We start from the raw sequence: 25,672 nt of genomic DNA on the forward strand, positions 1-25,672 counted from the left end.
GTTTCTATGTAAAGAGTCAGTCTTCAGTTTATTTAGAAGCCAAGCCTTACCAAGTATTATTACACCTTAAAACTAGCAATTTGAATAGCACTGGAAACCCAGTGCTCATAACACCAGTTGCATATGACTGTGATAACTGAATTAGCAACAAATGAGATGCTGCATTTTGAACCAGTTGCAGTTTCTGAGTAGTCTTCAAGGGAGAGTCCCATGCAACGAATACTGTGGCAATCCAAGCACGTGGTGATAGAAGCATGAATCACAATTGACTTTTTGCTCAAGAGGTTCTTGAATTTACAGGTTTTTTACATTTAGAATGGCAGTTTTAAATAGTTTTCAACAATTCCGATTTCAATTTGGATTTTATGTGTTATTATAAAACTGCCAAGAAATCTCAGTCAGTGGTATCGTAAGTTTTATAAATAAACGAATAAAATACAGCTTTGCTTGTGAGTGATGGGTAGTGCAATTTACTCAGTTTCAATCCAATTTTTCTGAGTGTTTATAGGAATAATTGGATGAATAAGTTTTCCATAATCACCTGCAAAAAATGTTAACTCTCTGCACCATATTTATATAATCTTCATCCTTCTGGTATGAAGGTTTCTTCAGACTTCTCACAAGCATTTTTATTTTCTTCTATTAGAAGATTTAGAGAAGCTATTTTTATTTTTGTAAAATTATAGAATGGTAAAAGAGTTGGAATGGGCCACTGCAATGATCTAGTTCAACCATCTGAAAAGTGCAGGAAAACCATATTAAACCTTTTATAGGCAAACTTTCTCTCTGTTCAGTTGGGTTATAGTGGACCTGTGCATAGAAATTGTTGACCGAAGCCCAGGGTGAATTTTGAGGATGGGTCTAGCTATCTGCAAAAATCATCTATCAATCACTGCAGGGCTGTTCTTGCCAAACCGTCGTTAAACAATTAAGGACTACCTGTGGACTACCTGTAATGAACAACCCTGTGGCTTATTTTGAAATCCACAGATCAGTATGCCTCCCTTTTCTGTCAACCAGGTGCATGCAAATTTCCTCCGTTCACAGATTCATGAAATAACTAAGATTCAATTTTTTAAAATTTTAACTAGGTTTCACATTTTCTCTATTTCTCTTGGCTTCTGATCCTGTTTGTATTTTGTTGGGTCAACTGGACTTTTAATGACTTCATATTCATTTTCAGAGTTCTCAGCAATGCCCTCTCACCCACAGTTAAACGGAGATTAAAAAGTCCTCAGATGTACAGAAATAGGTACTGAAAGCTGTGTGCAGTGCACCAAAATCTGATGTATTTATTTCATTACTGGAACACATATGTGTATTGCTGAGATTTGCAATGTAAAGAATGAAATTATTCCCAGTCTCCTATTCTTTGGTTTCATTCCTGCAGTCTAAAGCATCTTAACTTTTTATGCACAGACATGGAAGCATTTAAAGATTCCTGCAATGGAAGAATGAATGACGAAGTTAATGGAACTGGAGGGGATAGAAAATTCTAACTCTAACTTTTTTTCTACAAGGAGACCACTTCTGAATCTTTTGCTTGAATCTGAAATGAAATCTTAATTTTGGAATTTGATAATTAGAACTGTTTATGATTATAGAAATACTGTGAACTATTGAATTTTAGAACTAAAGGTTAATGTATTTTATATCTGTAGCTGTACTGAAGAAACTTGGAAATTACACCCTTTCCTCTCCTCTCCTCTCCTCTCCTCTCCTCTCCTCTCCCTTCTTGCATTTCTACCACTTTTTTCTTTTTTAAAAGAAAAAGAATTTATTCTTTATTCTGCCTTAATATTTTATCTTTATAGAAATCTAATAAAGTCTGTATACTCACACACACCTAACTTCTAGCAATGCATGTCTGAAAGTTGCTACAAACTTCCTTGAAGCATCTAACTAGTGAATTCCACAAACCTTAAAAGTTCTACAAGCTGCATTGCATCACTATCAAACTACGGTTCCCAAGGCAGCAGAAGATTATCAAGTCAAAAGTAGTATCATGTCACACACAAAGGAGACACCCTAGTCTAGTGTATGACATGCAGGACTGTTCAAATTCTGTTACCAGCAGCCCCAGGTAGAGCATGGAATCTGCAGATCCTTTGTCAATTACAACCAGGCTTGATCAACCAATTGTCTGACTCTGTCCCAAAGGTTCAAGAGGCAACTGGACTTTCCAGAAAGTCCAGTTGCCTCTTGAACAAGCACCTTTGGGACAGTCATGACCTGGATGACTGAGAACCTCTACAGACATTTGTCTGACTCTGTGTAGTACAAGCAGCGCCCTGTGTTGTTATGCCACACAACCCTCTATTACAGAAGAAGGATTCCTGCATCCAGGGAGAAATCAAGGAGTTGAGGAAGTACAGTTAGCCTACTTAAACAAACACGTGACAGCCAAAGGTTATGAATACATCCTGGCCACGCTGCCTCACAGAGAGGTGTATATAAACATGTAATCGGTTCGCTGGATATATAACTAACCTGGTTTTACGGCCAGTTGCTACTCCAGACAAAACATCTCCTTGTATTGAGAAAAGATCCAACAGGTGTAAGTTCTAGAAACCTTACCAGAGAGGGGAAAGGGAGCGATCATCCTACCTGCCCACAGAACCCATTCATATACAATTTACCATTTATATAGAATAGAACAATGGGCACACAAGGAATTTGTCTTTGGTGCATATGCTCTCAGCGTACATAAAAGAAAAAAATAAAATATATTATACACCATTTGGAAAAGATTCCTGTGCGATCCCCAAAGCCTCTCTTCCCATTCATCGTTCCGGATTCTCCGTAGATTTCTGGGCTGCTTAATTATTATCTACTCACTGGTTCATGCCTCCTCCTCCTCCTCCTCCTTTTGCCGCCCAGACTGCTGCTAAGAGACAGAGAAGGCAAGAACTTCTGAATCATACTCTCGGCGCAAGGAGGAAGAGGAAAAAGCCAAGCGGGGTGTTGTTGTTGTTGGTGGGATCGGGACGGAGAGGTACCTGAGTTTTTGTCCCGCCGGCACGGTGAGTTTATTGAGTTTCTCCATTCTCCCGTCCAAGTGGCCCGCATGAAGTGACAAGCCGGTCAGAAGGACATCTGCGAGCTTCCTAGTTCCTGGAGATCGGGATTCAGGGACGGGCCGAAAGAGACCCAAGCGATGAAGGATCCTCCTGAGGGGGAATCTCCTCCAGCGACTCCGCGCGTCTTTCGGAGAAGCAAAAAACTTGCTCGAGGGCCGGCCGGATTTCACGTTTCGCCTCCGTCATGTGACCGAGCCAGCTTGGCTAGTTATAGGGTGTTTGTACAAACATGAAGAAAGATCCACACCTATTGGGCGTGTGAACCACCCCCATGCTGGGCTGCGATTGATCTCTGCGCCTTTGGCATTTCAAGTCGAACGGAGTCATGATTTCGGGGAGGTTCTCGTCTCCTTCCTGGGCTGGAAGGGAAGGCGACACCTGGATCCTGGAGGAAGAGGTGGCGATTTAACCCTCTTGCCGGGGTTTAGAAGAGCTCATTTCTCCGGGAAGGTCCCCATATTCAATATTTTATATATATATTCCAGGGATTGAGCAACTGGGAAATTCCACCGGGATCTTCAAGCTGAGAGAACGTTGTAGATAAGAAGATGCCAACCTTGCTGGTGGATGAGCCTCAGGTGCTTCCCAGCCTTTCCCAATCTGAGGCCTCCCAACCATTGCTTGGATTCCCAGCATTGCTCCAGCCACTTTACTAGGAAGTGTAATCTGAACCCTTTTGGAAATTACTGGATTGGGGAAAGACTGCTATGTTTTTATATCCTTTCCGAGGATGGTTAGTTCTAAGGACTAGTCAAGATCACAAATGAAATCCTATGGATTTTCAGCATTGGGAAAGGAGAGATGTGCAAAGTGTTTGCGAATTTTACAGCATTTCCTTGTTGCTACAGCAGTGTTTCTTGATTTTGGATATGTGTGGAATTCAACTCCCAGAATTCCCCAGCCAGCAATGCTATGCTATACTTTCTTGATATGTACACATCTATGAACCCTGTAGAGGCTATGGAGGTACATGTCACTCAGTTGGAGAGAAACCATTTGCCAAGAAGGAGCCCTGCAGGTTTTGGCAGATAGCTAAACTGATCCTCAAAACTCAAGTCTGGGCTTTGCTCAGTATTTGGTCTGCACAGGTGTACTGTAGCCTTGCACAAGTGAATAGGGAGCAGGTTTGGCTATAAAAGATTTAATTGGTTTTTTCCTGCATTTTGCAAGCAGCTGAACTAGATTGACCGCTGTGGTCCCTTCCAACTCTACAGTTCTGTGATTTTACACATTAAAAAAAGCTTCTCTAAATCAGACTGAATAGAAGGAAATAAAAAATGCTTGGTGCAAAACCAGGAAAGATGATAATATAAGGTGCAGAGGGTCGTCATCATTTGCAGTCAATTATGGAAAACCAGTAATTCCCGTAGATCGTAATTTTCCTACTGTTAGAAGTCCAATTGGAAAGAGTTGATCGTGGTATAACTTGCCATATCAGATAAAATGTGAAGAAACAGAAAAAGGGAATTAGAAAAAAGTGGGATGGAGTGGGGAGAAATGCAAGAAGAGAAACAAACAAATGCCGGCTGGGGAATTCTGGGAGTTGAAGTCCACACATCTTCAAGTGGCTGAGGTTGAGAAACACTGTATTACAGTAATTCTTATCTCTTCAGTGCACCACAGTACATTCATATAAATGATATTTTTCCCCCAAGGGTGATGGAGCAGCTAGGCTTTGAAACACAAAGCTTTGTTCCTCTTTAAATGAGCAAGAATAGCTTTTGCACAGGAACTAGGAAAGTGACATGTGACAGTGTGACAGAATACACTAGCTAGGAGTTGTGATAGCAGAAGCAGCAAAGGGACATACAGCCTGATTTGCATGGATGCCGAACGTCTTTCCCTCAATGGTGCCGTACTTGAAATGGGTGCATATGCCTTGTCTTGGGTGTTGTCATTTCAATAACAAATCTGGAGCAAAGGCCACATAAATTAGAGTTTGGAGAACTGTGCTTGTGGTTCGTTAGACTTCTGCTGGAGAAAGAAGATTCAAGTCCATGACCTTCATTTTCTCCAATCACACAGTTTCTCTTTTCATTTTGAATGTTGTGCAAGTGTTTTTTTTTTTAATTATTTCACCAGGTGTGCTGGAGTCTGCAGTACAATAAAGCATCCAGCTAAGTACTGAAGTGATGGAGAATGGATTATGCTATTGCAGATGACAAGAAAACAATTATATAATTTTAATACTCTCCAGTCTTGAATTTTGGAGCCAGTTTGGTGCAGTGCTTAAGGCACCAGGCTAAAAACTGGGAGACCATGAGTTCTAGTCCCATCTTGAGAACAAAGCCAGATGAGGACCCTTGAGCGTCTTTCAGTGTCTCTCAGCCCTAGGAAGGAGGGAATGGCAAACCACTTCTGAGAGAAAAACAAAACTTGTCAAGAAAACTACAGGGACTTGTCCGGGCAGATTCCAGGAGTCAACACTAGCTCAAAACCATAAAAAGAAGAAATCTTGAATTTGCTCATAAAGAATATAACTAAATAAACACGGATGACATATTTTCCCTTGCCTTTTTTATTTTGCATATTTATTTAGTATTTGCAGGAAGTTTGAGGATTAGTTTGTTTTAGTATAAAGGGGAATTTAGAACTGGAATTAACCAGCCACAGTCTGAAATGGTGAAATCCTTTCGGTTAACTATTCGTGTAGTAGATATGTATATAATCAATGTATATAGCCTAGATCTGGGTTAAGACTTAGGTTTACTGGGTCTTACTTAATGATTATTAAGTGACTGAAAAAAATTATTCCACTTTCAAATGTGGTTTTGATTTAGAGGGGACATTATATCTAGAAAACACCAGATTGTGGTAAACAGGTTTAGGAAATTAGTAATCTAAATTTATCCTAGATTCCAGTCTACAATGCAGAGATGGAATTTAGCAGGTTCTGACCAGTTCTGGAGAACAGGTAGCAGAAATTTTGAGTAGTTGGGAGAACCGATAAATACCACCTCTGACTGGCCCTGCCCCCTTCTGTTCTCTGCCTCCTGAGTCCCAGCTGATCAGGAGGAAATTTTGGAGTGGGGAGGGAATGGAGATTTTACAGTATCCTTCCCCTGCCACACCCACCAAGCCATGCCCACCAAGTCATGGCCACAGAACCGGTAGTAAAAAATTTTTGAATCCCACCACTGCTACAGTGCATTTGTTTTCATCTAACCTCAAATAAATACTGGTCTCTTAAATCTAGTTAATTATCAATGAAACTCATGGGCATCACCTCTTCATTGAATTAACCTATTTCCTGGCGCTTCACAATTCACTGAACCATAAGCTGAACATGAAGTGGGTTGGCTAAAAATATTCCAAGCCATTAAAAAGTTAATTAATATTAAAACCAGCCACATTTAACAAGACTTACTTTTGACCTATAAATGGGCATTATATTTTATATAGCCATCAATAATAAACTACTCTACTCTGAAGTTACTTAAATGTTCTGGAAAATTAATTGTTTTTGCTGCTGACCTCTTTGTTTCTACACACTCACAAACACTTGCAAATATTTTTTTTTCTTCAATTTACTTGCTTACAGCATACCTTTAAGATCAATGAAGTTGTTGAAAAATGTAAAGTAAGAATGTTCGTTTCATATTCCTTTCAATGCATGCAATCTTGTAATCCTAACTCTTAAAAGAATCATAAGCACTGATGATTAATTCAACGGTTTTTTTATTTTTTTCAGATAACTACTCTTTGTTTCTTAACTGGGGTGTAGAAGTGCATATATACAAAAATTACAAGCTGTAAACTATTTACCTTATTTTAATGATAGTGAGTTTTTTTGGAAGATGGCAGTCATACTGTGACAACTGTTTCTCACACATCAAAAACAAAACACCTCGATACCAGACCTGGAATAAACATCAAATTGTCTCTCTCCCACAAAAGCTAGTTACTTGCTTCCAATTCCTTACACAGAATGCTTAGGAGAAAGATTCACAAACACTTTAAGGTGTCTAGTGGCTCAACAGGCTAATGCAGCCTGTTATTAACAGCAGCTGCTTGCAATTATTGCAGGTTCAAGTCCCATCAGGCCCAAGGTTGACTCAGCCTTCCATCCTTTATAAGGTAGGTAAAATGAGGACCCAGATTGTTGGGGGCAATAAGTTGACTTTGTATATAATATACAAATGGATGAAGACTATTGCTTGACATAGTGTAAGTCGCCCCGAGTCTTCGGAGAAGGGCGGGATATAAATGCAAATTAAAAAAAAAAAGGTAGTCCTCAATTTATGACTGGTCGCTTAGTGACTGTTCAAAGTTACAACCATCTCCCAAAAGGTATTAATGACCCAATTCCGAAATACCAACAGCTCCGCTCCTATAATCACATGATTGTATTCTGCAGCCAGCTTGCAATTTCAGCCGTTTGCAGCATCCTGTAGTCACGTGAATGTGATTTATGACGTTTTTGCCAAAAGCCAGTGTCTTACTTCCAGTTTTCAGCAAAAAATGACCTATGGGTGAATAATGGGTTTGTTTAACAAGTGTCACATTTCCTTAGTGACTGTGGATTTGCTTAATGACCGCTGTAAAAAAAGGTAGTAAAATTGTGTTGGTCATTTGGGTGACCCATTTTATGACCACTGTGACTTACGACTAACGGGTATGCTCCATTATGGTTGTAAATCAAGGACTGTATCTTGGGTTTAGAAAACTTAGAACTCCACCGCCTTCGACAGGACCTGTGTTTAACTCATAGAATCTATTGCAATGTCCTTCCTGTTAAAGACTACTTCAGCTTCAATCACAACAATACAAGAGCAAACAATAGATTTAAACTTAATGTTAACCGCTTCAATCTTGATTGCAGAAAATATGACTTCTGTAACAGAGTTGTTAATGCTTGGAACACACTACCTGACTCTGTGGTCTCTTCTCAAAATCCCCAAAGCTTTAACCAAAAACTGTCTACTATTGACCTCACCCCATTCCTAAGAGACGTGCATAAGAGCACAAACATGCCTACCGTTCCTGTCCTATTGTTTTCTTTCATTATATCCAATCAATATAGTTATTACATACTTATGCTTATATATACATGCTTATATATTATATAGTTACTTTCATGCTTATGCTTATATATACTGTTGTGACAAAATAAATAAATAAAAACAAATAAATAAATAAAAATAAATAAAAATAAAAAAGTTGCATTTGATACCCAAAACTTGCTAGAATTTGAGGTGGGTGGCTGGGTGAATGGTTTCTAGCTGTTCTAGAATAAACCAGAAGGTCTTGTATGCTTGCGTGCCTGTTTATCTGTTTCTAGTCCAGGCTGCTGAGAGGAAACCTGCCACTTGCCACTGTAAATCAAATTAACTAATCTCAGCCGAGAATTACGATACCTTACAAACTTTTACTTAATTAAGAAGCACAGATGAAAACAGCACCTTCACATGTCCTGTCTTTCCATCTTCATGATTCACTTGGCAACTATTAAAATAACAGTTAATTTCCCCTGAGAACAAAACTTCCAAATAAAGGCACAACTTCTGCTTTTGGGTTTATTTTGTTTTACTATTATCTGTTTCTTGATACCAAAGGTAGCTTTTATTGTTGCCTTGCTATCTGATATGAAAGTAAGCCAGATGATGTTGGGGTAATCAGCCTGCCTCAAATTGGCATCTTCCAATATGCTAGGACCCCACATTAGATAATGTCCAACCAGTTCTAAACATTTATGGTGTTCTGACTGGGGCTGAATGCAACACATCTGGAAGCTACTTGGCTGAGGAAAGTTGTTCTAGATCAAAAGGATGGTCATAGCTGGACTACAAGTAGTTCTTGAGAGTTGTTCTTATTTAACCCAGATCAGAATCAGGGTAACATCTTTAAGTCATTTCTGTTATGCTTCTGTCACAGAGGTCATGCAAAGTAGAATAGATTTCTAAACCTTTTACATTATGTTATTCTAAGTTTACTTTTGTAAAAGGCTTACAAGATCTGTTGACTGATTTGTGAATATAAATTATAAAATCAGCTGGCAGATAGTTCAGCCTTCAGTTCCGTATAGAGTTCAAGGTTGTCTGCATGTAAAAAATGTTAATCTGCCATATTTTAATTCTACTGCAATACTCTTGAAAGGGGTCAATCTGTCTGCTAGCGGCACAGAAACAAAGGAATAATTAATAAATAAATGCATTTCATCATGGTGAATTCTCAGAATGGTCCAGAATTAAATTGATAATCAGACCACCTGTGATAGCTGAAGTGCATTTTCCTGTTGATTCCCAAGTGTAAATTACAAAGGCACAGGTCACAAAGGAAGGCAAATGGTGAAGAAGAAATGTCAGCTTTCAAAATATCATATATTGATGCCTGTAGATGCCTACTTATGTCTGGACAATTTAGGATCTGACTAGCTAGATATTAAGTGGGTTGGAGTCAGTTAGAATTAGCATAACTAATTACATCTCCATATTGAAGAAGCAGTTGGGTTTTGAGTGGAAAGTCCATTCTTTGTTCAGTGTTATTACAGCCATGTTTCTTTTTTTTTAATTGCTTGTTTGCTTACAGGATTTTTTTTTTTTTTTTGGTCAATGAATGATGAAGTCATTCTTGTAAAATTGCAGAACTTCACTCAGATGGTCGTTCACTTCTCTGTAATCATCTGCCCATTTCTGGTACTTCTTATCTGCTACTGCAAGATAAGCTTATTTATACTATTCTTGTCACTTTCTACTCCATATTGCTAACTGTTGCTATGATGCAGAACCATCTAATTCTAAGACAATTACAGGGCAGCCTTTCTGGTGGCCTGAATGATGTATATTTTGTCTTCGCTCTGTTCTTTGGCACTGAGAGGTAGAACGGGAGAAAGAAAAGCAGAGAATTAGCTTTTCTGACTCACTTTGGTTGAAAAAGGTATGGGTCTTAACTTGTATGATAGGGAGCAAGTGGAGGAAAAGTTTGGTTACTTGTTCCAGGGATAGGACTGGTGCATTGTCATAATAGAACATACATAAATAACTTGAATGCTGAACGTGAAAGTGATAAGTCTATAGAATAGTTGAAGCATCTGTTCACCGTTTCCTGTCCATGTGTCGGAACAGCTAGAGCTACAGCATTTGAGAATATTAATGTATAGCTTTTCACGCTTGAGTGAGAGACAAATTTCTTCTCACTTTTGAGACCCAGGTGCAGCATTTTACAATGCAAACATTACGTGTATAATTTTGGCTGTTCTCTCTCGAGTTACCACGTTGGGCAAGGCAGCTTGGTGATCCTGCTAAGTATATTTACTTATATTAACTAATCCAAGAGGCAAAAATTCTTCTATTGCATGACTTGAAACAGGAATGTCCCTTTTGAAGAATGTGTGTTTCTTTGGTTTGAAATGGTCATTGCCTCAAGGCAATCCCTTTCTCTCTCTTGTAGCTATGTTAATGCAGCTCAGCATACATATTGAGGCTACTGCACAAGGAATTAAAAATATCTATTGGGCATGTGGCTCAGATGCCATGAAGAATAGAGATCAGCTAAACAGTCTGATCCAGAGTGTCACATCCGATCACTTTCACATTCAGCATTTAAGTCATTTATGTATGTTCTGTTACAGGGGTGTCAAACTCAAGGCCCGTGGTCTGCATCTGGCCCTCAGGTGTTGTGGTCCGCCAGCAGCCTGCAGAGCTGGCAATGGAATCGGACAGTGATGAGGCTGAGGTGAGGCCAGGGCCATCAGGGAGTGAGGTGTGGACTCCAGAGCCTCCAGAGCCTGATAGTAGTGAGGCAGAGGAACACGAGGAGCCTGTTCCTAATGCACACATGAGAAGAGCTGCCAGAAGGCAAGAGCAGCTCAAGCAAAGAGGACGACTCGGAAGTAGGGCCAAAAGATGACTGGCCCCTCCCATAAGGCTTAAAATAGACCAGCAACGACGTTTGTGTTTTGCTGGAAAACAATGTTGGTAACTTCGTCTTCGTCTTCTTCGTCTATGTCTTGAATTTATTTTTTGTATCTGTGACCTCTGAACGTTTGCCAAGAAAGGCCTTTGGCAGTTTGCCTAATGGGACCAAGGTTTGCAATAGGACTGAGGAATTTGTGTTGGGAGGAATTTGCTTTAATTTAGTTGAACTATGCTGGGAATGAAATAATTCTAGCTGTTCTAATAAAGTTAGTTTGTTTTTTCACTGACTGAGTTTCCTACTACCTACTTGGGCCTGTTTCACAACATCAGGGTACTTAGATGTGGTCCACCTGGTCACCCTGGAAACAGTGAAGGACGGGCCGGTGGTGCTTCTGCCAGAAAAAAGGGAACCCGGGATGGCCGCACGTAGCCCTCCCTGGCTCTGTTTTTGGCCGCGATGGCCTCCTGCAGCCCTCTGCCAGTGCAAACGGACCCTGGGGCCATCGCAGCCGAAAATGGAGTTTAGAGCCTGTTTTCGTTGGCAGAGCACTCGGTCCTCTACAGGCACCCCCAACACGAGTCACATCAAGCTGGCTACTCCCACCTGGCCACGCCCACCCCAGCCCCGAGTTCAAATACAAACCTGATGCGGCCCTCAATGAAATTGAGTTTGACACCCCTGCTCTATTATGACAATGCACCAGTCCTATCCCTGGAACTTATCATTTACATCTTCATTGGAGTTGGAGTGTTCTTCAGCCTGTGCTATTCATGAATGCAACAGTCAGGCCAATAGCAAGACCCAAAGATCTCTGTCTTTAAAAACCACCTTGTTGTTATTTTCAGCTGCTCAGCAGCTGCTTCCTGAAGTGCCCCCTCCCTCCCTCTGCCTAATATAAGGAGCAATCTTGATTACTTCTAACTAAATATTTACAAGATTGGTTTGTAAAAGATCTCAGGATATTTTATGGAGTATTTCTCTACCTCCAGAATCAGAATGCTTTGCAGTCTTAATTTTCTTTAAAAAAACAACATTTTTTTTCTTTTAGTGATTGAGAAAATATGGGCTTATTGTATGTTTTTATTATGTTTTGAATAAGAACTTCATGGTTTCTTTCCTAAATAGGTACTCTTCATCCTTTCCAGGATGAAAGATGTAAAAGGATTTCTTTAAATATTGTGGGGTCTAATAGATTTATCCCCCAGAGCAATGGATGTCACTGAAAATGGGCAGTGTGATGCTCATTTCTTAGGATAGAAACTAGCAGCTTTTCCATGAGATGTTGATGATCTCACCCTCAAGATCACTCTTGTCTTCACATAAGACTGCAGAAATCAGCCCCTGCCCAAATTTATCATAATTTGCAGTAAGTGGGTTTATAGAGATGACTAATTAAGAAAATGTTTCAACTTTAAAAAATTCTGGACCTTTGACTTAAAACTCCCCAAATTCCACAATCAACTGGAGAATTCTGGGAGTTGAGGTCCACGTATCTTGAAGTTATATTAAGACGAAGTCTGTATTACAATACAGAATTTCAGATATTGGTACCTGTATTTTATTGTATGTAGAAAGACTGGTCTTAAGACGATAATAAAGATTGCTATTCTAGTAATTATACCACAATGAAGTTAACAAATATTTCTTTTCACACTTGATATGCATTTCAGAAAACAACACAATTAAAATAATTAGAAGTCTAGGATGCTGGAATGGAGCATTTATGTTAAAACAGCATTATCGGTCTATATTTCCCAGGAATCTAGATAAACAGGCACCCACAAATCTCCAAAATTTGGATGGATAAAATTTACGGTAAAGAATCTGAGAAGCCATTAAAAAAGAATTCCAGCAATGATAGCACATCAAATGCAACTGTTATTTATTTATTTATGTTTAAGTTATTTATTTGCTGAGCCGCGGTGTCACAGTGGTTAAATTGCAGTACTGCCGGATAACTCACTGCTCACTCCAGGAGTTTAATTCTGAGCGGCTCAAGGTTGACTCAGCCTTCCATCCTTCCGAGGCCTGTAAAATGAGGAGCCAGATTGTTGGGAGCAATATGCTGACTCTGTAAATTGCTTAGAGAGGACTATAAAGCACTATGAAGCAGTATATAAGTCTATAAGTCTATCAGTATATAAGTCTATAAATTGCTATTGCTATTTATACAATTTATATATGGGTAGTCCTTGAATTACAACCACAACTGATCCCAAAATTCTGTTGCTAAGTGAAACATTTCTTAAATGGGTTTGCCCCATTTTATGACTTTTCTTGTCACAGTTTCTAAGTGAATCACTGCAGTTGTTAAATTAGTAACACAGTTGTTAAGTGAAACTGGCTTCCCCATTGACTTTGCCTGTCAGAAAGTTACATAAGATGATCACATATCTCCAGAACATTTCAACTATCATAAATACGAGTCATTTGCCAAGCATCTGAATTTTGATCATGTGACCATGGGGATGCTGTAATTGTTGTAAATGTCTAAAATGGCCATAAGTCACTTTTTTCAGTGCTGTTGTAACTTTGAACAGTCACTAAATGAACTTTGTAAATCAAGGGCTACCTGTAGTTGCTCACCTCACCAAAATGACTCTTCATGACATTATAATGAAACATCATTCCAATTCTTATATTCCTTTAGACAGTTTTTTTTCTTTTGGCTAATTTTGGTAAGACCATATAAAAACTCTCACAGAATGCATTTTATCTCATATCTTACAGTTTAAAACAGCTTAAGAACATTTTGAACAGAATACTGAGAAGACAAATAAGTTTAAATGGATTAAAATCAGGTTCGGAAACTCTCTTATAAATAATCATGGCTTTATTTAGAGGTCTAGATGTTTTCCCTGGTCAGCTTGAATATAGGCAAATGATCTAGTCAAAACTGAACAGGAATAGCTTCAGAATCATATCACTACCTCCAGAAGCTTCTTTAGAAGGCAATGAATCCACTACATCTTACTCCCCTTCTTAACTGTTATCTCATTTCTAAATTTGAAATTGCCTCAGTGTAGAAAGTACCAACTCTGCAGTCTCTTAAAGAGGAGAAAAATCCAGTTTCAAATGTTTTTGTCACAGGAATCTCTGTCTAATCATGGCAATGTGAAACTTCAGCACAACAAAAGAAAAAAAATTATATAATGGCCTATGCATCATAATTATTTCTACAGACAGGCAGAGAGAGAGAGAGAGAGAGAGAGAGAAAGAGAGAGAGAGAGAAGGGAAAAAAAGGGAAGGAAGGAAGGAAGACAGACAGAAAAATAAATAAATAAAAGAAAGATGGAAAGTCAAGAGGGAGGGAAAGAAGGAAGGAAATAAGGAAGGAGGAAGGAAATAAGGAAAGAAATGTTTGGATTCAAATTAGGAAGGGTCAAAGGATATCCTAAACAAGTTTTTACCATATGAACCAATAACCCCAGCATATTACCAAACTGATTTGTGCTATCATTTATGTCCGTAGTTTTTTTTTTTAAAGTAGTTTAACATAGATTCAAAACATTTAGAAGTCTCTTGAGATAAGAATAGGTGGGGTACAGAGTGGGTTTCAGATATTGTTACCACTGGTTTGCTGCACATGCATGCTTCCTTCGCGCATGCACTTTCCACGCATGCGCCCGGCCTTCTATGCATGTGCTTTGCTCACATATGTGCCTTCTGCGCATGTGCCCGGCCTCGAAAATGTGTCTAAATAGGAGGCATAGCGCTTCCACCCACGATCTCTGCTACTGGTTCAGGTGAACTGGTCCGAACCGGCTGAATACCACCCCTGGCGGGGTAGCATTTCATGCTAACTACAACCTGCTACTTAACTGCAGAAAAGTGGCTGAAATGTAGTTCAAAATTAATTATCTTGGTTTATTTTTCTGTAGGTAGGATTGTAGTTAGAAGCAGCAATGAATATTGTGCATAGGAGTGGTGTGGTGGCCTAGAGGTAGAGCTGTTGCCTCACAATCAGGAGGCTAGGTGTTTGGTCCTAGATAGAGGCAGATATTTCTCTCTCTGGGCACACTGAGAACTTATCTGCTGAACAAAGCTCTACATTGGCGACAGGAAGGGCATCTAGCCATTAAAACACTTGCTAGCTGCATTCAGTTGCCCAGACTCCATGCCTCAAGGGATTATGGGATCGTTAAATGAAGATGATTTTATTTATTTTATTTATAATTTAATTTCTATACCGCCCTTCTCCCGAAGGACTCAGGGCGGTTTACAGCCATATTTAAAACACAAAATACAAACAGGAAGTTTAAAACAATTAAAAAAAAATATTTAAATAGGCCGAATCAAAACTAAAACGGGCATAGACCGACATAAAACCCATTTAAAATTACAATTTAAAATTATGCTTAGGCCAGTCCTGCATGATGAAATAATAAAGTCTTAAGTTCACGTTTGAAGGTCCGGAGGTCGGGGAGTTGGCGTAATCCCGGAGGCAGCTCATTCCAAAGGGCTGGTGCCGCCACAGAGAAGGCTCTCCCCCTGGGGGCTGCCAACCGACATTGTTTGGTCGATGGCACCCTGAGAAGGCCCACCCTGTGGGAGCGCACAGGTCGTTGGGAGGCTATCGGTGGCAGAAGGCGGTCTCGTAAATAGCCCGGTCCTAAGCCATGGAGTGCTTTAAAGGTGATAACCAGCACCTTGAATTGCACCTGGAAGGCTACCGGCAGCCAGTGCAGGCCGCGCAGGATAGGTGTTATGTGAGAGCAACGAGGTGCTCCCTCTATCACCCGCGCAGCCGCATTGAATATTGTTCTACCAGTTTAGGAAATTTAAGCACATTGGCTACGCTATCTTTATGTTTTCACTATTAATTTATTACTGCCTTTCTGAAAGAAAACAAACCAGCAAAGTGTTCTTATTTTTTTTGCTGGATCACATGGAAAACTGCCATTGCTGCTTAACTCTTGTATTTATAACTAATATTACACCTACTATTTCTGCAAGTAGCCTTAATAATAAGAGAAATTTCCATAGACTCCAATGCTCATGCATACAAACACTTTAGAAATCCCAAGCAAAACTATTTTTAAAAGCACCTTAGCTAAAGTTTTGGCATTATGAAATGTATCACGATGACAAAAATATAAAAGAGAATTTTTCAAAATAGGAATCATTACAAACTGGGAACATTTTGAATGTCCTATGTGCATATCTAAAAGTAACAGGCAAATAACTTTTTTTAAAGAACATTCTTCTACATCTTCATAAATTGTCTTGGTTTTTAGCTTTTCTGTTCAGCTTGCCTAATTTTAATTGCCTTGCATTACCTTTTGTTATATTATTATATTACCCAGAGTCACTATATCAAGAGAGGGGTGCCATAAAAATTTAATAAGCAAATAAATGAAAGAGTATACACATCTTCAAATTCATATCCATCACTTTATGACATTAGACAGCAACATTCTACAGAAGAGACTGTAAGAAAGGAATGGAGTCCAAACTGGAAACTGATCAAATCTGGAATATCCAAATAATGGGAACTTTATGAGGTTTTCATGTATTTTCAACCTTTCAAACATATGGGTGTGGAATATGAAGCACTAGCACTCATTCCAATTTTTCCAGACATAATTCAGCTGTTCCTACTAAGCATTGCAAATGTGTCTAAATTCTAGTACTTCGTGTGCTGCAAAGAACTGGCATCACTCTTAGAGATAATTGAATGGCTTCTGCCTATAATTTAGAACACATCTCCAAAAAGTGATATAATTATGGGGCACTTGCTGTATCAAAGATAGACAGCTCTTACCTTGTAAATTAGATGTTTACAAAGAAATGTTATTTTCCAGTATTTTTTACTTACACATGGGTATGTTCTGAAGCCTATAGAACTTTAGATATTTTCTGAAGAGAACATTTCTTTATCACCAAGGTCTCAATTGTGTCAGTAAGAGTGGCTTAACTATACAGTAAATTTGAGTTGACAGGCTAATGGGGGAAGGAATTTTCCAACTTAATGTCTATTAAACAGCATATGAGAGGATTTTCTTTAGTCCCCAAATATTACTCAACTGGGTCGCATCATCCGTGCTAGTAGGGAATGGGGTTTATTCTCTGTTTATATACTAGTCGCTTGTCCTGTCAGAGTTGGTGGGAATGGATTTGGAGATTCCTTGATTAGTTGTTTACTGTTTGATTGTTTGTCTGAGTTAGCAGTTCCTTGACTAGGAATTGGAAGTCCCACCAACACTGACAGGGCAAACTCCTTTTTTAGTAACAATAATGGCCAATTTTGAGAGGAAGCCACAAACATTGCTCAGCTTCATTAAAACAAAGAACTTTCATTTTGCACTGATTAAGAAAAACAGTGAGAGCTGCAGCTTCTTTGAAGTGAAAGGAAAGTGCAATAAAAAAAATCTATAAAACAATGTCAATATGGAGCAATGGATTTTGAATAGTATTTTGAAGTTATTCTTGGCCTAATGAGATAGAATTTCTATAAATCCATTAGTGAGAATAAGACTAGTGCAGTGAAGTGTATATATACATATATACCTTGATCAAGAAGCATAGAGTTGCCCTATATTGCTCCCATTGCTAAATATATTCCAGATAATTCTTTCGTGGAAGTTCTTATTTCCCTCTGATCCCTAATCTTAATTCCTTCCATACCTTATCTTTGTCTATATTGGAATCTTCAGCTGGCCACCATTTAGGCCAGATACAATACACGGATATTGTAGAATATAATTCACAAACATTTAATATACACAGATAAAATACATAGTTATTTTCCCATGGTTCAAAGGGAAACAGACAATGAATTGATATGGGATCACCAGTCAAAGTAGAATGAAACTATAATGGCAGTATTAGATTGAATTTCACTTCTTTCAACCAGCTACAGCAGATTTGTAGTTCTGAGCCAGAGATCATGCTGTTTGGAATGACTAGACTGTGAGATCCTTGGTGCTCTCTGAGCTTGATTATTTTTTTGCAGATGTTTCATTACTCAACTGGGTCGCATCATCCGTGCTAGTAGGGAATGGGGTTTATTCTCTGTTTATATACTAGTCGCTTGTCCTGTCAGAGTTGGTGGGATTGGATTTGGAGATTCCTTGATTAGTTGTTTACTGTTTGATTGTTTGTCTGAGTTAGCAGTTCCTTGACTAGGAATTGGAAGTCCCACCAACACTGACAGGGCAAACTCCTTGTATATAAACAGAGTGTAAATCCCTTCTAGCACTGATGATGTTATCTAATCAAGTAATGAGTTTTTGGTGAGGGGGGAACCAAGCTCAGAGGACATCAAGAACTCTACAGTTCAACGGTGAACTACAGATATTCTCTTCTATTAATTACTAGGATGCATAATCCTGACACAAAATCCAGACATTTTTGGAGATGGTCAGACTAGAGAATATCAGTCTTATTTTGTCCTATTGAAACCACCATCTTCTCAGATTTAATTTTTAAAATAAGATTCCACTGACATTTTCTTATAAAGATAGTTAATAATTACACTTCTGTTATGGAAGCAGTTTTATCTAAGTAAAACATATGGACTACAAATCTTGATCAGGGCAAAGCAATAGATGCAATCTACATAGACTTCTGTAAAGCTTTCGACTCAGTAGTACATGATAAACTTCTAAAACTAAAATCCTACGGCATCTCAGGATCTCTCCACAATTGGATAACTGCTTTTCTATCAAACAGACAACAAGTGGTCAAAATTGGCAATGCTCTATCAAATCCTGTTCCTGTTAAAAATGGCGTTCCCCAAGGCAGCGTTCTTGGACCAACGCTCTTCATATTATACATTAATGATCTCTGTGACTATATTACAAGTAATTGTGTTCTCTTTGCTGACGATGTCAAACTATTTAACACCACCAACAATACAGCTATCCTCCAAAAAGATCTTGACTTTTTATCTGAATGATCTAAAACTTGGCAACTCCAGCAAATGCTCAGTCTTACATATTGGAAAAAAGAACCTAAACACTAAGAACAAGCTTGATGGACATTACCTTACTGATGACCCCCACTCTGTTAAAGATCTTGGAGTTTTCATATCAAATGATCTAAGTGCCAAAGCCCACTGTAACTACATCGCAAAAAAGGGCTTAAAAGTTGTAAACCTAATCTTGCGTAGCTTCTTCTCCAGAAACACTACACTACTAACCAGAGCATATAAAATATTTGCTAGACCAATTCTTGAATACAGCTCGACTGTTTGGAACCCATACCACATTTCTGATATCAATACAATTGAACATATCCAGAAATATTTTACAAGAAGAGTACTCCACTCCTCCGAATACAACAAAATACCTTATGCCACCAGACTTGAAATCCTGGGTTTAGAAAATTTAGAACTACGCTGCCTTCAACATGACCTGAGTTTAACTCATATAATCATTTATTACAATGTCCTTCCTGTCAAAGACTACTTCAGCTTCAATTGCAAAAATACACGAGCACACAATAGATTTAAAGTTAACCGCTCCAATCTTGATTGCAGAAAATATGACTTCAGTAACAGAGTTGTTAATGCTTGGAATACACTACCTGACTCTGTGGTCTCTTCCCAAAATCCCCAAAGCTTCAACCCAAAACTGTCTACTATTGACCTCACCCCATTCCTAAGAGGTCTGTAAGGGGCATGCATAAGAGCACAATCGTGCCTACCGTTCCTGTCCTATTGTTTCCTTTCGTTATATCCAATTAATATAGTTATTACATACTCATATATATGCTTATATATTGTATAATTATTTCGTGCTTATGCTTATATATACTGTGTGACAAAATAAATAAATAAATAAAAATAAATAAATGTAACCAGATGTCACAAAATAATGACTGGAAAGAGAAATTTTAAATATTTGCATTCATATCCAAAGTAGAAATGTATATACGTATGACATTATAGATACAATTTATTTTTTCCCCCTTTACTTTAGAGTAGGATTGTCAAACTCTTAGCCCACGGGCCGAATGCGTGACATGCTGGCCATCCCTATGCACACTATAGCGAAGGGGGAAAAAGTTGCAATACATCACGTGACGACATGTGTTTAACACCCCTGCTTTAGAGAGAAAACAATAATATGCTGATATAGAGTTTATTATGCTAAATCATAGCTTATAAATATAGTTTAGTTTCACAAAAAGGCACTGATTTGTAGGCAATGAACTATGGATTCTCGTATCATCAGACTGTGATGCAGTCACATATGTTTTTCTTTTGCTATAGGCTGGTCCTGGTTAGTACTTGAATGGAAAAGATTTCCAGGAAATCTATCTGAAGACTACACTGGGAATTTTAAGAAACCTTTTGGAAAAAAAGAAGTTGTAGAAAGTCTTAAGAATGAACTTGAACTGAAGGAAGCGTTTGCTTTTTAAATATTCATAAACAACCATAATATCCCAGTGACCAACATGTAGTGGGCAGTTTTAAAAATTTAATGCAGGAGGTTTAAAGTTTATATATATTTGGGTTCTTTAAAAAAGATGTGCTAAACTGATATCTCTGTGATGGGAATTAGTCTACATAAATATTCTGTTCTATAAATGGAAGATTCTAGAGAACTCCAGTTTGCTCCGGCTCTAAGCCATTTTGGGGGCAAAACAATGACTGGAATGCTACAAACTACTTCTTGTTAGAGAAGGTTTATTTCCAGACCACCACAAGACTGAAATGGTCCCGAAGAAGATGGAAAGTTCCAGAGTTTCCATAATGTTCTAGATCCACAGTAGAACATTTTGCTATGTGTTTTGAATATTAATCTGAAAAGATGATTCTGGATATATTATATAAAAACCGCCCACAATTCAAACTAAACCTAGAAATAGATACACATCAAGGATTTTTTTTTTCCTGTGCAAAATTCAAAGTATCTCTGTGTGAGAGTGTTTGTGTGAAAGAAAAACTTACGGCTGGTCCATTATATTGAATCTGTGTCTCTCGTATTCTGATAAATGCTGAAAGAGAGAGAAAAAGAATAAAAACAGTGCTTTTGAAGAAAAAAAAAAGCTAAATCAAATAAAGAGTTAACTGAAATCAACATTTACTTCAGCCGGAGCGTAGTTTGCTTACTATATAGCATTAAGCAGATATATTCTTTTAACACCACCTTAAGTTTATGATATATTACAAGACAATTAAATCCATGTTACTTATTAACTTTTTATTACTAAAATACCCAGTAATTATCATGGAAGACAACTGGCACAAAGTGTACAGTGCAAAAACTTCCCAGGAATATTACTTGAGAAATACAGTGGTTAATGAATAGTTACACAAATGATCAGCAAAGGAGTTACATTTTGTGTTTTTGCAGGTGGCACTATTCCACTGTGATTCTTTTTCATATATGCAGCAATATAGAACTAAAGGGACACATTTTTAATCGTAACACTGTGTCGGCCATCTTGCAGTTTTTGACCTTCTCTGTATGTTAGCTGCCTTGAGTGGCTGTGAGCAGGGTACAATATAATCTTTACATCAATGGTAAAAAACAATTGTTTGAGGGCTTACGTATCAGGTTTTTAAAAAATTTAAAACTTTTTTTTTCTTTTATTGATTAAATATAGCAAAAAGGAAGAATGGCTTAATGGCTTGCGTATCAAGTGTTATTTTTCATGTGTGAATCAACTATAACTCACCAAAGACCACAGGAAAGAATCACATTGGCTGTTTGGTAGCTTGACCATTTTCACTGCATTCCAAAATGAAATAAACATTTCTGTCTTGTTGCTAACAAAACATAAGAGAATAATGTGCCTCAGCATAATTGCAGACTATTTTCCTATTCCAGCATAACTGCTTTTTGTTATGATTCTGCTGTAAATTGGGAAAATATGGCATTTCAGACACCAGAAAACCATCTATATTTAATACTAATCCTCTAATTATACAGTATCATAAAACAGAAACCCAGTTTTACACACTATATGCCATAATTAGGAGATGCATTACTCAGATGGAAATCAGCAAGTTCTAGTGAACTTTAAAATATATAAGCAAAACCTAATCATTCTGTTATTGATGTCATGGTTTTCACCTTTGGTCTCTATTACAGTGAATATCAATATGCAGCAGTTTTTCATATTTTGTTGTATTTTAAATATGCTCATACAGAAAAGGAAGGAGGGAATCAAGCTTTTAATGGCAAAAGTCACATGTGATGAAAATCAGAAATAAATCTGTCAGCCTCAAGTAATCAGGAACAGGAGCTGAGTTCAAAGCACTAAAAGTTTATTACACGCTACTATACACAAGCATCCGATTTACTAATGGACAAGGCAAATTAGTGATAGATAAGAGTCAACGGAATTCACTGGGGCACTTGTGGTTGGGAAAGGATTCCAAATTGATGACGCATTTGACCCTGCCTTTGGGTTCCACCTGGTCATATTCTACAAAATGAAGTCAAACATTTCTGAATTTCTTAAATCTTAGAACAAAACAGTTATGAAGAAGAGGCATCCCTATTTATTTCCAGAAGGAGGAATCAACATATTATTTCATTATTATGAGTAGGATTTTAAATTATGAGTAGGATATTACTCATAATATTTCATTATTATGAGTAGGATTTTAAACTATTTATTAATCCCCAAACCTGGCTTTAAAGAATTTACAGTATTAAAAAACTACGCTTGCCTAATCTTCAATTAGCTCATATGGTGCCTCCCTGCCCCTCACTTTTTCTTATAACTAGGCCTGCTGCTTATGAGGTGATAACAGATACCTCAATAATAAAAGAAAAAAAAAGATCTTTTGTTTCAAAGGAAAGAGAATAAACACTTTTCTCTTTAATATCTATTAAAGTATCATTTCCTAAAACAAAAATACCTTAGTAGGCATGCAAAAGCCTTTCTTTGGTCAAGGGACTATATTGAAGATTTCATAAATTTACAAATGATATCCATTGTTTGATAATATAACATTTAATTGTGTACTGGGGTTTAGTTTGCAACCTACAATCTACATAATCCTCAGAGATATCATTTTTTAAAAGAATAAAATAGAATAGAATTCTTTATTGGCCAAATATGGTTGGACACAGAAGGAAATTGTCCAGGGGTGAAATCCAGCAGGTTCTGACAGGTTCTAGAGAATTGGTAGAGGAAATTTTGAGTAGTTCGGAGAACCCGCAAATACCACCTCTGGCTGGTCCCAGAATTGGGTGGGAATGGGGATTTTGCAGTATCCTTCCCCTGGTATGCCCACCAAGCCACACCACACCCACCAAGCCATGCCCACAGAACCAGTAGTAAAAAAAATTGGATTTCACCACTGAATTTGTCTTAGATGTTTATGCTCTCAGTGTCCATACATAAGGAGAATAAAATACATTTATTAAGAATAAAAAGATACAACATTTAATATGTTTGTGTGTTTGTGTGTATGTATATATGTGTGTGTGTGTGTGTATGTGTGTGTGTGTGTGTGTGTGTGTGTATATATATATATATATATATGTCTTGGTGTATTCAGGTCTTTTTCTGTGTAAGGTTGAGAGTATCTTGGCGACGTTTTGATGAGGTCTCACTCGTCATCTTCAGGCTGGTGCTTACGGGTTCGTGCTTGTGCGAGCAAAGCGTGGTCAGAGCTGCCATCTCTCTATAAATACTGGTGGGGAGGTGGGGAGTGTTAGCTTTGTTGCTGTAAGCGGGTACCAACTCTAGCAATTAGTTTGGACAGCCCTGATGGTAAAGTAATACTTATATTATCTCTTTTCTGTGCCTTTGGTTGCGATCAACTGAAAGACATGGAGCTATTTTTCAGCATATGATATAGCCAGAAACAAAAAGCAGAGGAAATATGGAACTAATAACATATAACTGTAAAGGGTTTAGAAAATATGCAGTAGTGCATAAGCTAATTCTAGAGTTTGTGCCTTTATTTAAAACCATTTAAAGATTTTGTAAATACATTTATTTTATTTAATTAAAGGGGACCAAGTTTGGTCTAGTGGTTAAGGCACCAAGCTAGAAATCCCAAAGACTATGAGTTGGAAATTTCCTGTTTCGCTTTTAAAATAAGATCAAATGAAAAAAAAAAGACACATATTTTGGCTACTTTCTAAGGAATGGGCACATCACAGCTTTTTGCACAGAAAGAGGAAGTTTCTATGTGTGCTGAAGTTCACTTGGTGATAGGAGAAGAGAGACCTCACATTGTTTCTTGGAACTGGGAGAAAGAAAATTTCCAAGTGAATATAATGGGGAGAAGATCACTTGGATACAGAAATAAAATGTGCGGATATAATTCACTTATAAATCCTATATGCGGTATATGCTACATAAGCGCACCACACAAATAGGGACATATGAAAAATCTTGTCGAAGAAAAAGGAAAGGGAGGAGAAGGAGGAAGAGGAGAAGCAATAAATCCATTGCAGAATACCCATTCCCATAGAGACACTTGGATATGTATATGCATAAATGTGAGCAGCGAAAATAATGAAATGAACAATTGCAAGGATTGCCAGAGGGAGATAATCTGGGCCGAAGAAAGAACTAATAAAATTCTGACATCTAGTGGTCTTAATAAAAATAGCAATTCCTCAAAAAATTTGACCTGAGATAAAATAAATCAGGATTTCATTCAAATCAGAGCATAAATATTTTGGACAGAAAAGTGGTATATGGTATGTATGTGTGTGTGTGTGTGAAAAAAATATCAAATAATTGTTTAGCTGTAATTATATAAAGGAGTAAACATTAGTTACTATTATTTAATTCATTGTCTGTGAACTCAGATACATTGATCAACTTGAAGTGTTTTTAAAGGTGATAGTTGAAAGTGATAATATATATGTCTAATTTTCTTTGGCATTTTCTGTGAGATTCCATTTCTTATATGTGTTTCAGAAACTCAGAAGCAATGAAAGAATCCCCTGCTCCCAAAACAAAAACCTGAATATTTTTAAAATTACAAGCAAAAAAGAAACATTTATTATTTATTAGATTTTTATTCTGTCTTTATTACTTTATAACTAAATGAAGGTGGCGAATATGCACAATATTCCTTCCTTCTCCTGTTTTGCCCACAACAACCACCCTGTGAGGTGGTTTAGGCTGAGATAGAGTGACTGGCTCAAAGTCACCCAGCTGGCTTTCATCTCTAAAGCAGGACTAGAATTCACAATTACCTGGTTTAATAAAAACTATCACATATTAAATTAAACTAAATTAAATCAGCGTCTAGTTCCCTCACCTGGAATATTTTAGATGCAACTGATGTATTAGTTATATGGGGTTCAAAAATGTTCTTCGTTGCATTTGAAGTCCGCTAAATAAGGGGTTTGTTAATTCAAAGTTTTACTATGTTCTTGATGGAGCTTCCTAACATCTAAAATCTAGTTGGAAAGACAGAGAGGAGGAGGACTGTGTTCAGTGACTGACAGGTCTGCCCTCCACTCAGAGGGAACCTTATGATCAGAGGATTGTGTGACCTTGAGACAGAAAAGTCCTTGAGATGGTTTGACCATTGGCTTATCTTAATACTTCTTATTCCCCACCTTCACATAGTAAGAATTTTTTCATGGTTGCCTTATAGTACTTGGTTTAAGGATTTTGTTTCTTTTCTATGAATAAATTAATCTGTTATATTTCACTTCTTCGTTTATTCCTGTTTATTTTTCTTCTGTTCATTCATGTCCAATTCCTGGAGAGAGCCTGGACAAGTCACTGCAGTTTTCGTGGCAACATTTTTCAGAAGTTGTTTGCCCTTGTCTGCTTCTTAGCACTGTGAGAGAGTG

At 37.8% G+C, this 25,672-nt stretch overlaps 1 protein-coding gene across 5 annotated transcripts in view; it reads right to left on the reverse strand.

Moving 5' to 3' along the window:
* Positions 1-25,672, reverse strand: part of BLNK (B cell linker) — a 144,166-nt gene that overhangs the window by 64,982 nt on the left and 53,512 nt on the right. For 3 of the 5 annotated variants that reach the window (XM_058187428.1, XM_058187429.1, XM_058187427.1), the window contains one exon: positions 20,836-20,882. In XM_058187428.1, the coding sequence (XP_058043411.1) occupies positions 20,836-20,882 (47 nt within the window). Of the gene's footprint in view, positions 1-2,999; positions 3,238-20,835; positions 20,883-25,672 lie in introns of those variants that run through there. The other 2 variants (XM_058187430.1, XM_058187432.1) reach the window with 2 other exon arrangements.

This window comes from Ahaetulla prasina, chromosome 6, assembly GCF_028640845.1.
Source record: "Ahaetulla prasina isolate Xishuangbanna chromosome 6, ASM2864084v1, whole genome shotgun sequence".
Classification (NCBI taxonomy): domain Eukaryota; kingdom Metazoa; phylum Chordata; class Lepidosauria; order Squamata; family Colubridae; genus Ahaetulla; species Ahaetulla prasina.